Genomic DNA, 12,369 nt, shown 5'->3' with positions numbered 1-12,369 from the left:
CGTACTCATCGGGTAGACCCTTCAACTATTGTTAGGAAACAAAGCCACCCTAATGAACATCCAAATCTTCCGGCATCCAATATAAATATTTACCTGCTGAGCCAAGGAATTCGACCGAGACAGTTTTGGTGCTAGCTCATCTCGATTCCCGTGACTCGACTTCTCCATGGCATCCACATTAGGTGGAAGAGCACCAGAATTCAACTGTTGTTTGATGTCGGTTTTGGAGTCCGGGATGTCGCTCAGCACAAGATGCAATACATTCTTGTAAACGCCCGCCTGAAATTTCGGAAATATGTCAGTTATACGATACACAACAATCTAAAAGTACGGAACAAATTATTGAAATGTTAAATAAACATTCATTTTGATAATAGAGCATTATAAATATTATCTCAATACAGTAATCATATAACGCTCAGTGACTTAGTGGTTAGCGTGCCGCCTTTCAATGGGTAGACTGGGAGCTCAAAAACTTGTCGAGTTATGGTACAATCTTCATCATATTGTTACTAAACCGCGTTTCTCAATGGGTCTTGGGGTAATGACTTGTTTATGTTTAACTGTGCTTCTACACAGCTACGGTACAACTGTTTGCCTTGTAAAGCGCTGAGAACAACGTATATCTCAGATGAATATAGCTAACGCTATATAGCATACAAATACGCATTATTATTGCACTTTTTTTTAACTTAAGTGCATTTTATTTGCTTTGACAAGTGTTGAAAGAATTTCATTAGAAGAAATTAATAGCAAGTCTTGTACTAAACCACTCTTGTACCTTATGAGGAGCGAAGGTCAGCACAAACTCGTAGATCCCATTGGGTTGAAGTGTCCCAGTTAAGGGTTCAATGAAGAACGGGGACGCGTCGTCGGGGTAAAACTCCAGTTTTTCCCAATTTATATCGGAGAGTGAGATCATGTCGAGCGCTGAAGTGAGGTTGGGCTTGAGAATGTGCCACGAGAAAGGCATTTCCACTTTTCTACAGGAAAACATAAAAATTTAAGGAAAAGTGATCATTATAATCAGTATTGCTGTCTGCACAACCGAATAGTGAAAACACATGACCGATGCTAGAGGACGCTGGTTCAATACCCCTCAAGAGCACTCCAAAGTGTTTTGGCAAGATGCTTGATGACATGTTTCACACAAACAGACAAGAAGGTTGGCTTCCTTGCTTTTCTGTCCAGTCAATAAAAAGTTTCAAAGGCACTCAGCAAAGGAATGGATCCAGGGTAATAATGTACTGGACTGTGCATCTATATGGCTGCACTTACACAGTCTGCATTGTAAAAAGCTAAGAGATAATTGCATAGGATACAGCACTACATAGGCTAAAAACATTATCGTTGCTAATGTTATTGATACTGTCTAATTTATAACGTTAGAAAGATGAATTCGTCATTGATTTCCGTTTTAATACGTTATATCAACGTTAAAATGATATATTTGCTTTAAAACATTACGTAGAGTTGTGCACGATGATCTGTCGCATGAAAAAGGAATGAGGGTTCAGGGAAGGAAACTTCACAAAGTGGTTGGCTGTGAGGTCGGTTATCTCTCCAACCTTGGGTGGTTCTTCTCCTCCGTCGCTCACACTTACCAGCTCCACACCGGCGCGTTGACCTTCACCTGTGCATCAAGCAGTGTTAATAAAAATGTGCAACTTAATAATGTGCAACTTCGCTGCTTAAAAACTGCTAAGTAGTTAGTTAGTTTACAATTAATTTAGTAGAAACACTGCAATATAATGACAAGTCACTATTTGAACACGGTAATGGTCATGGAACCGAAGCAAGTAATTCAAAATGGATTTTTTGGCCTTTCCTCTAAATTTAGAATATTCCTTGAAAAAACATTTGAAGTGAATTGATCAAATCACAAGTAAAAAGTTAAACTTCTCAATATACAGTTATGTTTGATTGCACGGCATACTACTCACAGGCGAAGCAAAAGTTTGGCGTACAGTGTTTAATTTGGTTGAGTTGGCATTAAGCACAAGCAAAAACTTTCACGCATTGTTTAGTAAAGACTTATTTTTATTTTTTCAAAAGCACCAAATGACTTTAGTTTTTCGTAACGGATTCATACAGCAAACGAACAAGAAAGTGGCTGCGTACCTTGTATCGTGAAATACTTCACTTGGCAATTGTCACAGACTATCACCAAATCTTCTTCATAAGCCTTTGTCTCTTCCGGCGCAAACCGAAGTTCGATGGAGGTGGAAAAACCCGCTAGCACCTCGAAGACAGCTGGACGAATTTGAAAAGTACCGAGATCCAAGCATCCGGGGTTTACCACGGTCTGTATAAACAGACAATACTTACCAAGTGTCACAGTCCTTGTAATAATCATACTGTATAACAATGAGTGTAATTAAAGTAATGACATAAAATAATAATTATAACAATTAAAAAAATGACAATGATAATAATGATAAACACAAAATAAATGTGTGTTTTGTACAGTATAACGCTGTGACCATCGCAGGTTTGCGTTATTGCTATTGGCAACCGTATAAAGACACAGCCGAGTTTTCTTTTCATATTGAGTGTCGAGCAGGAACAAGATTCAGAGCCATTTTCTGAAAGTAACAAGAAGCAGGACCTGCTTACAAATAAATAATAAAATTAGTCCTTGTCGTTAATCAAAACAATTCATCCATGTCTTGTCAACATGCCTTAAAATTTGCAGCTGGCCACATTGAGCGCTTCAACACACAGAACCTTCCATTGCCACCAACGTTCTTGATTGGCAGATCGACGATTTTGACTCCGCCCACCAACGAGTAGCCGCATTGTATCTTCTCAGGAACTAAAACGTTCACAAAATCACCCACTAATTATTAAGAAGCACAATATCTTCTAATTCCTCAAGCCTGGTGCAATTTGTGCACCTCAAGTCCAACCATACGTCACAGCCACATGGAGACGTGTGACAGCACGATGGCATCTTTGAAAAAAACTATAGAGAAATTTTAAGAAAAAGAAATTTTAAGCAAAAATACTCAACAAAAAATTTATCAAAATGACTACAATTGAAATGACAACACGATTTTACTTCGACGTACAATTAAAATCATATTATCTTGCATCCAATGTGATAATTCGTAGTATTGCCTTGGATTGTAAGACAGGAAGCAGCGAAGTCAGCTGCTTCCATTTTGTCATGCCTTTGGATGCCTCGTCAAGGTATCGAAGAGGCGTCCGACGTATCGGACCGAGCGTCGTGCCTGCACTTTCATTACTAGACCACGCAACCGCGACGCCAAGTCGTTTATATATTTCTTCATTGGTATGGTGACAAAACGTTAAGTCAAGCTCTTCAGACAGAAAACTCGTCACTTTTACATTGATTCAACCTCTGCAGACGTTGAATCAATGTAAATATGACGAGTTTTACTGTTTGGGTCTGTGACTAAAAATAAAAAGCATATCACAGCGGGGATTCGAACCAGGGTTCCAGAGATAGCAGAACGGGGAGAAAAACTCAAAAAATATATTAACAAAACTTACTTGTCAGAACAGGGGGTTCCCTTCTTGCTAATATTTTCACCACTAAGGGATCACTTGCTTGCGAGAACACTTGAATTTCATCTCCATAATCCGACAGGGAATCAGGCATAAAGCGAATGTTGTACTGGCAGCTAATCCCAGGGGACACTAACCCCTCTGCCCCAGGGTATTTCCCTAAAATAATGTTAATAAGTAGGTTATTCACAAGTTTACATTAAACTGGCTATATGACATTAAATGAAATAAGCATATGTGAAATATTTTAGGTAATATTTTTATAACAACCATACAAAACATACTACTATCATAAGCTGTCAGCAAAACCTGATGGAAAACTTTGTTCTCCATTTGGACAAAAACTACCAAACATGAAACTATTTCCAATCGGAATTTTAGTAAAGAAAGTTCTTTTTTTTGTATGATTTTGTTCAAGTTATCAAATTGAAACATGTGAAAAAAGCAAAAGGTACAAACCTAAACCAATGGAAAAGTACTGGGTTTTTGGAGGTAGCACACGCAGATGTCTGCTCACGGTGCTGATGTTGCGTAATCCGACGACGGCCTGGATGGAAAGCAAAAGAAACAATTTTTGATTTTTCTGCTATTTACCTATCCAATCTGAACAACAGATTGCTTGGGAAAAGACTCTTCAATTTAGCTTGACCTATAGTTACCTCATATACTCTTCCAACTGACCAATCAGTGAACATTACAACAGCCGGGTTAGATTCAAACACTTGTATCTTGGACTTCGGAGCACTGTAAAAAGTTGGTAAAACACTTCATTATGTTAATTAATGTAAAATGTGTCCACTTCGTTGCAGTCTTTAAGCCGCTTGTAAACACCGGTTCGACTCTTGTAAGGAGCACCCCTGCTAACTATATCCGTATTTTTTACATTGATTTAACGTGTGCAGACGTTGGGTCACCTCAAAAACGAAGGATGTTTCCTAACAGAGTGTTTTTGTTTGTTTGTTTGTTTGTTTGTTTATCTTTATCCTGCATTTCGGGAAAGCGGACTTGAGCGCTATGCATCGGTGTACGCCTTCCGACGTACACCTGACCCACGCTGCAGCCGACGGCAATGTCTGTTTCCGGTTGTCTACTTTACTTATGACTTAAATTTGGTACTACCCATTACTCGAAATCGATCACTGGGTAGAGGCAATTATCGTAAAGTTTCTTGCCCAGAGAAACAACAGCAAGTGTGGGTGGCTGGAGTCGAACATGCAGGCTCTCGACTGCAAGCCCAACGCGCTAACCACTCGGCCATTGGTGACGTCGTGTAAGGCACAAGATGACATGTTTGAAAGAGGATGCGAAGATCAGCTTTCATACATCTCGTTCATTTCGCACAAATCATCAACCACCAAGCACCAGTTTAACATAACACCGTTTTTGTTGTATCCGGCCTTTCGTCTGGTGGTTGAAGATTTAAATTAGGTGGACGGGAAGGCAAGGAAGCCAATCTTCGTGTCCCCCTTCAGACATGCCTTTAATTGTCTTGCCAAAGACAAAGCCACATGCTCTGGAGCGGTGTCGAACCAGCGACCTTTCCAGTGTCGCACCAGGATTCTCTCAACTCGGCTATGCAGCCGGCAATCGTGAAACACACAAAGAAGAAAGCAAAGACCCATCGCCTACATACCATTGTTGGACCACCTGTCGACCAGCTATGAGGACCGGCTTTGTTGACGACGGTTTGGTTAACAAACGCGACGCTTGTGGTTCTGTCAGGGAGAGGAAACGGGGGTTCTTGAGGTAGTTGTGTCTGTAAAGTAAACACAAAAGCTCACAGATATTTTTTATGGAATGGGACAATACTTGATGTTCATTTTATTTTATTGAAGTAGTGTGCCTATCTCTGCACGTGTATGAATATATGTAGTTAGATTTACTGTTATGGGCTGCTGCTGACTAGATAACCGCTTATGGTCTTACGCTATCATCTTGATTGAGCTAAAATCCGACCAGCTGATATACAAAGTAGTGTTTTGAAGATTTTGTTTACTCTGTTTTTTGTTTTTTTGTAAGGCGTTATCAAAGGAGAATTATTAACTTGGCTTTCCTTGACTACGTTTAATTTTGGTTCTTGAACTGTTTCATTAGTATGCTGTAAAAGAGAAACGTTAGATGTTGAAGGTCTTTTGCGGGGTACGATTTAGAGTTTCTTAACGCGAGTTTTATTAGCTGGAATCTAAAGAAACAGGCTTAACAGTTCGATAAAACAAACATAACAGAAACATCGTAGAAGTCGACCCATCGCCGTTTTGCATTGTTAGATTACCTGAATTTTCCAGACACTGGTCATGCCTCACGCTCCTTATAGTGCTCGCAGAAATAACCTTTTAGAGCTCATAACCTTTTTAATTTAATGGCTTTAATTGGTTGTCGATAACGCAAGATCCAAAGCGGAATTTGAACCTCGAATAATATTGAACAATAAAGATGACAGTGGAATAAATAACAAACATTTTGAACCTCAAAAAGAAAATTTAGTCTCTTCATTGAAACCCAATATACAACTTTGCTAATAATTTGGTGAACTGGGTCTTTACCTCTTTTCAAATCGGGCGAGGATCTCTCGGTCTCTGACTCTGGCCTCTTGTTTCATGTTCTCCCGCCACCGGTCTTTGACATTTAACCCGTAATCTGAATGGCTGGTTGCATAACGAGAGGGTGCACTTCGAAGGTCAGCAGATTCGTTTGACATGGTCATGGTCAGCGTTTTGTCGTCATCCAATACGTCATGATGGGAAAGATTCTGTGAACGAAATAGGTTGAAGTGATGAAGAAGAACAAGAAAAACTTATGATTTTTGGACCAGAGTCTTCATCGAATGAGCTGTAACAGAAAATTAAACAATTTAAAAAAAAACTAAAGACGAATTTTAATTTAACTTGAAAAATCCATCATCTTGACACATGTAGGACTGAGACTCTTAAGGTAATGCAAAGCAAATTCAGGGTAAAAATTCATAACAGATATTTTTATATCGAGTATTCCGGTTCAGATGGACCAACATTGGAGTTCCTTCCTTCAACATTTCGGAAGCAGGAAAAAGTGAGTGATTAAGCCTACTTCTCTAGTCTAGAGCCCCAGTTAGCCTACTGAATGACTAACCCAGCGTTTCCATAGTCGCACTACTTATGAGGTCGGAATGGGTTTATGCAAATGCAATATCAGTGTTATATTTCATATTAGTTTATGGCGGGATGCACGGAACAACTTTTTTCCTAAATAACAACAGTGGTTCCACTGTCTGTCGTATCAAACTTTTCCTCAAACAAACAAATTAAATTGAAAACAAACTAAACGTTAAAAATAAAAAATATCTCAAAAAGTCAAAAAAAAACACGTTTGATATATGACAAAGGTATAAACTATGATTCACACGTACGAATGCTTCGTTATCGTCAAGAAACCCGTCGTCAAGCGATTCTTTCTGGAAGTGCAGTGAAGATGAAAGAGTTGGCAAAGAGAAATGAGGCGTATGTGGCTCTGTAAAGACAATTTGAACGTGAATGGCAAACTAAGGTTCAACAAGTGATTTTGTTATGTCATATTTCAAACTTTTACATGCAGTTTCAAACCAAGTAAAGCATTTTTCGTGTCATTTTATGCCAGTCACTCAAGTTCGTTATCAGCATAATTTCATTAATCATTGGGCAAAACATAAAGGCCTCAAATACACATTTCTCTCATTGTTTTAAATATTATAGGATGTCGGCTGGCCACTGCCTGCCGTCCTCGTCATGAGAGATCAGGCCCTCCTGCGGTGGTGGTAGAGATGGGAGACTGAGAATACGTCCTGGCGTGAAAACTTATCTTAGGCGTAGTTGAAGTCACTGTTAGTTAGAAACAGCGGGATGATGTCACATGGTGGAAGCACAAAAAGTGTGCGCTTCTGATTCGAAATGAGTTCTAAGTTTATTAAATTAATCTTTGTACAGTAGGCCATCGCAACTGGTAAATTACGACGGATAACTCCAATCGCATAAGAAAATACAAACATTTCGTTGCGTAGAGAAACATTTACGAGCTCACTTCTCGGTCCGTCGCTTAAGTTTCTCTCCTTTGAAAACAAATCACTGGGAACAATCAATCCGTGCCTCTTTAACTCCTCTTCGGCCAAACACCAACGGAAGTGCGATTTTACTAAATAAAAAAAACGGCAACCCTGAAAGAGAGCTGACCCTTTGCTTTTAAAGGAAAGTAGCATTATAACAATGGGACTTTTATACGTATAAAAGTATGCGACTCATTGAGAAACTAAAATTGCTTCCTTCAAAATAACAATCAGTTTTGAACTCCATATGAGCTAAGTGCATGTTAGGCCTAGAATGTGTTACGACAATGCTAACTTCTTCGAGCTGTGCCTGCTACAAACACAGGAATCAATTTCTTACACCCATAAATAAGTACACTTGGCAACATGGTAAAACAGCTGAATAACAAAAATCGAGGATGAAATCAAAATATCGGTCGGGGGGGGGGGGGGGGAAATAAAAACAAACTAAAAGCTTATAACGTGTGGTGTCATGTTTTGGACATATAACCTGCACTTGCTTGTTTCCAATGATTGCAATTTATTTTTACTCTACCATCACCATATTTCGACACAACATGAAATTAAACTGCCAGTAAGCTAATCAACATTACTTGGGAGTGCGAGTGCTAGCAATACAAAGAGAAAAAGAAACTGAGTAATTACTGATGTGATTACTTTATTGTTTTTCGACTTACTTGATGGTACTCTAGGCCTACACCTTAAAAAGGAAATCACCACGACTTACAATTAAAACAAATACAACATCTGAGAGAAAATGCAACTAACCAGGGGGAAGGCCAAGCTGTTCGTATCTGGTCTCCCCTACATCTCCGGCAAGATGCTTCAACGCTTTGTTATCAGCAGATGCTGATCGTGCTCTTGCCTGAAGTCGCAGTTTAGGGAGTTAGTCAGCAAGTCGATGTATTATTTAGATTTAAAATACATTCAACCAGTTTAAGCCCAGCAACTTTTTCAAGATACCGTACGGTAAATTAGCTATTAAAAATTATATCGATATATACTGTACATTAGAATTAAAACACAATTTCTCGACCAGTTTTCATGTATTCCTATCCTTTGAGAATAAACGTTTTTAGCCAGGCAAAATTTGCCCTTGTGGGTAAATTTTGTCTTACAAGGGCATAAATTTCTTATAGAGGGAAGAGACTGCACAATAATTTCCACAAAATATGATCTTAAAAAGAGTATCAGTCTTCAATTTATCTTTAACAGTTGCCAGAGGAAAATAACAGTAAACAGATCGAGATGCTCTGGAGATTGTTGTATATCCACTAGTCGTCGACTAGCTGGTGTCTTTGTTTATGGAACTAGTTGGGACTGGGTTCGATGATGGGGTAAGCGGATTGTGCCATGTAAAAACGTTACAAAATCTCACCGACTGTTTTTTTTCTTCTGTTTATAGCAGCGACAATCATTCAAGGACAATGTGTGGTTAGTGGTCACATTGCAAATTTGTATCAAAAGTTCAAAAAAGCATGGTCTATGAAAGACTTAAGCAGTTCCTGATTGACGATGCACAAACCGCAACATCATTACAAACTTTAAAAAATGTCCGTCCTCTACAAGTATGCGAAACTACCAGGAATAACCAATCAAGGCTTTGTCAGTCCGAGGATAGATTCAAAACCCACCAACCCGATAGAAAGTTAATGCTTTATACACATACTGCATGTCACATTTAATGATTACTGGTTAGTACAAAAACAAATATTGCCTCACTTGAATTATATGCTTCTCGAGAGTATTGTACTCTTCTAACTTCCGTTTATGTTGTTCGTGGACCTAAATTATTTTGAAGAAACATGTCATAATTCAAGTTATTCATTTCAGCATTTAAAGTTTCGTCCGCATTTAAAGTTTAGTCCAGCTTCCAGCTTAATCCGGGAACATCGTGAATCTAGGATAGTAAAAGGATAAACCCTTTGCCCCAGAGGACTACACAACAACAGTCAAGTAGCCTATGCTACTTTTAATACAATCTCTATCACCAGACTATCGTTGCAAATTAACATAAAAGTGTGGGACCAATGGACATTGCAGTGAACGATTAACATGCTACAAAATATTATATACAGCGGTTGGTAGCACAGGTATGATATCATATGCCATTATACCAAGACAACCTATAGCTACAAAGCATGAATAAAAGTTAAAAACTCAATATAAGAAACAAGTAACATTTACAGTTTTAAAAATTAGCCTTGAATCAACATTATTTCAACATAATTTAATTTATATACTTAGATTCTATACATTGCTTAGGTCATTCATGCATCTCCGATGAAAGTCAGAACTCCCTTCACTTGACCCTGTGAGATTTTTGACTGTATCTTTTGACATGACATCTCGTGTGTACAAATCTTTAAATAACCCAGCAAGAATATGAGAAACATCCTGAAAAAGTGAACATCAAGCCAACTTGATATTACAACTGGTAAACACAAGTGGCATAGCCAATAAACTAATGTCATTGCTACTCTCAAACCTTAATTTCCTTTTTCACCCTTAAAGGAGTTCTTAAAAAGTTCTTGTTCAAGATTTGGCGTCTATTTAATTCTATTTGAATAACAACCTTCTGTGGGTGTCACCAAGGGTGAAACAGACTGATAAGGTTCTTAAGATGGTGGCAACTACATTTCTTTCAATTTGCTCTGCTTGGCTAGTTAGCTTGACATTGAGCATTCTATATTGCTGTGTTACCGGTAATAATGTTTATTGTATAGCCCATAAATCATGTGTGAGCAAGTTTGAAATGTCACACTTGCATGAAGTGAACACAGCAAAAAATATTGCAACTTACTGACCTTAATTTCTAAAGAAATATGCCATGCACATAATTTATATCAATCGAATATAATGCAGTAGGCTAATGTAAAAATGGCACTAACTTACAGCGTTTGTTCTTAGTAATGCTAAGTAATGCTAGACCTAATGCTACTTAAGACCAAGTAATGCTAGTACAGCTCTGAGGACATGTATTTAAGCAACACATTTGAATGACAGATTTCAGTGGCACTTCGTGGATAGAAGACTTTAAGGCAACAAGTGTAAACTTTATTGTGACAACTCAGTAACCAGGTCTGCTCCAGTAATTCAAAGATTCTACAAGTCTACGAAACTGCCAAGATTAAGCTTTTCTTGGTCCGAGTATCAATATTATCATCATCAATTAAACAATTAATCAACTTTCTATAATGGCGATGTGTAACTTAATGTTGCTACGATTAGTATTAGGTAGTATCCTGTAACAAAGTTTTTATAACATATGGAATTTTTACTGTTTGTGTAAAATAATCAAACAGATATAATAACATGACATAAAAACATACCTGAGCTCTATCAGATGATGGTCGTGGAACATGCATTGGGGGCTCATGCTGTGACATGTCTGGTGAGAGAGATTTTGGAGTCCCAGGAGGCATAACTTCCAGGCTTGGTTGAGAAGTTGTTTCCATGCTAATGCAGTATACAGTGACCTAGCCTACTCCAAGAAACTACTATTGTCTGCTTAACGTATAACATGTTTATAGGTTTAGGACAGTTTTTCTGTGCAATAATTATGTGTGCAAAATACTAATGACATTGAAGCTGACTCAGTAACCATGAAAACGTCTTTCTCTATATTGAATATTTTAATCAGTGCATTACCGGTACCATAAATCTTCAAAAAAAATTACCATTGAGAGATGAATTGAATACGACCTGTGAAACTGAATGTATAATAGTAAATTTAAAGAAATCTGCAATCTTCATTTTTAATGGCAAAAAAGACATACAGTAGCCTACCACTGGTTTTGGCATTTTTTCTGTCAGTTATTTTGCTGGCTAAACAATAAGTACATTGAATCATTACTTAAGTTTACTAGTTAACAGCTCACCATAGTTTATGTAATTGTCTTAGAGGAAAACTTCGTGGCACATCCAGGCTTAACACATGATATGCTTGGAATATTATTTGTAAGCATGACAATTTCACATTGAAATTATTATTACTTTTGTTTCCACTTCAAAGTACAGATAACCTACAAGCTAAGATTTCGATAAGTCTTCCTTTTTTTCAACTTCATGGTTTGATTTTTAGCTTTAACAAGTGCTTTTTCTTGTGCTATTTATCTACCGATTTCACTAGCCTATAACAATACAAGTAACAATACTGGATAATCAAATCTTACTCAGTCAATAACAATAAAAGGCAAGATTGTTGCCAAAATGCTGGTAAGCTTAGGCAAGATGGGTGGCAAAAAAGTCAACATGAGGATGGATTTTCTCCGCCTTTAGTTCATCTAATATCAAGTCACAAGAACAAACATACATATTTGATTAATTTTCTAACTAGACGAGTGAATGATTTGAAACAAGAATTGCAAAATCAACTTTAAAAATGCTTATTTTGGTGGTCCTGCTTAATTTGCTTTCATCTAGGTCACCTTTAAACCTGCAACGCATGCACGTTTTAAACTCCTGTGGTTTTGTCACCTTTTCCTTGTTCCAGTACACTATTTGTAACTTTATCGTTGTTGTTGTTTTCCGACAAAGCAAAATAAATGGAATTTTGTCTTCTTGTTGACCATGTCTTCATGAAACTGTTGACATTAGTGACGCTCAACTGCACCCTCTAGCGACCAAAAATATGGTAAACGGACCAAACTTATTGAAAGGGAACAAATGAAGTTGTTCTAATTTTATCAACCATTGAGGTGCTTCCATGTGTAATTTTTTTAAACTTATAATTAACATTGAAAAGTATTATTATAAAAACTTGACACTAATCATGGCCTAAT

General features: G+C 37.7%; 1 protein-coding gene across 1 annotated transcript in view; it reads right to left on the bottom strand.

Annotated features, from left to right (window-relative positions):
* The window catches only part of LOC145769998 (deleted in lung and esophageal cancer protein 1-like), a 74,588-nt gene extending 63,501 nt beyond the window's left edge, over nt 1-11,087 (bottom strand). The window contains exons 1-16 of the mRNA XM_082581573.1: nt 10,918-11,087; nt 9,842-9,982; nt 9,308-9,370; nt 8,354-8,450; nt 7,564-7,674; nt 6,917-7,017; nt 6,075-6,280; nt 5,165-5,287; nt 4,191-4,275; nt 3,991-4,078; nt 3,517-3,690; nt 2,682-2,815; nt 2,122-2,305; nt 1,468-1,633; nt 782-983; nt 94-279 (exon numbers count right to left, since the gene is read on the bottom strand). Coding sequence (XP_082437699.1) covers nt 94-279; nt 782-983; nt 1,468-1,633; nt 2,122-2,305; nt 2,682-2,815; nt 3,517-3,690; nt 3,991-4,078; nt 4,191-4,275; nt 5,165-5,287; nt 6,075-6,280; nt 6,917-7,017; nt 7,564-7,674; nt 8,354-8,450; nt 9,308-9,370; nt 9,842-9,982; nt 10,918-11,043 — 2,187 coding nt within the window. The 5' untranslated portion in view covers nt 11,044-11,087. The remainder of the gene's footprint in view (nt 1-93; nt 280-781; nt 984-1,467; nt 1,634-2,121; nt 2,306-2,681; nt 2,816-3,516; nt 3,691-3,990; nt 4,079-4,190; nt 4,276-5,164; nt 5,288-6,074; nt 6,281-6,916; nt 7,018-7,563; nt 7,675-8,353; nt 8,451-9,307; nt 9,371-9,841; nt 9,983-10,917) is intronic.
* Nucleotides 11,088-12,369: the final 1,282 nt, after the last annotated feature.

Source organism: Aplidium turbinatum, chromosome 5 (assembly GCF_918807975.1).
Source record: "Aplidium turbinatum chromosome 5, kaAplTurb1.1, whole genome shotgun sequence".
Lineage (NCBI taxonomy): Eukaryota > Metazoa > Chordata > Ascidiacea > Aplousobranchia > Polyclinidae > Aplidium > Aplidium turbinatum.
This window is presented reverse-complemented; position numbering and strand designations above follow the sequence as displayed.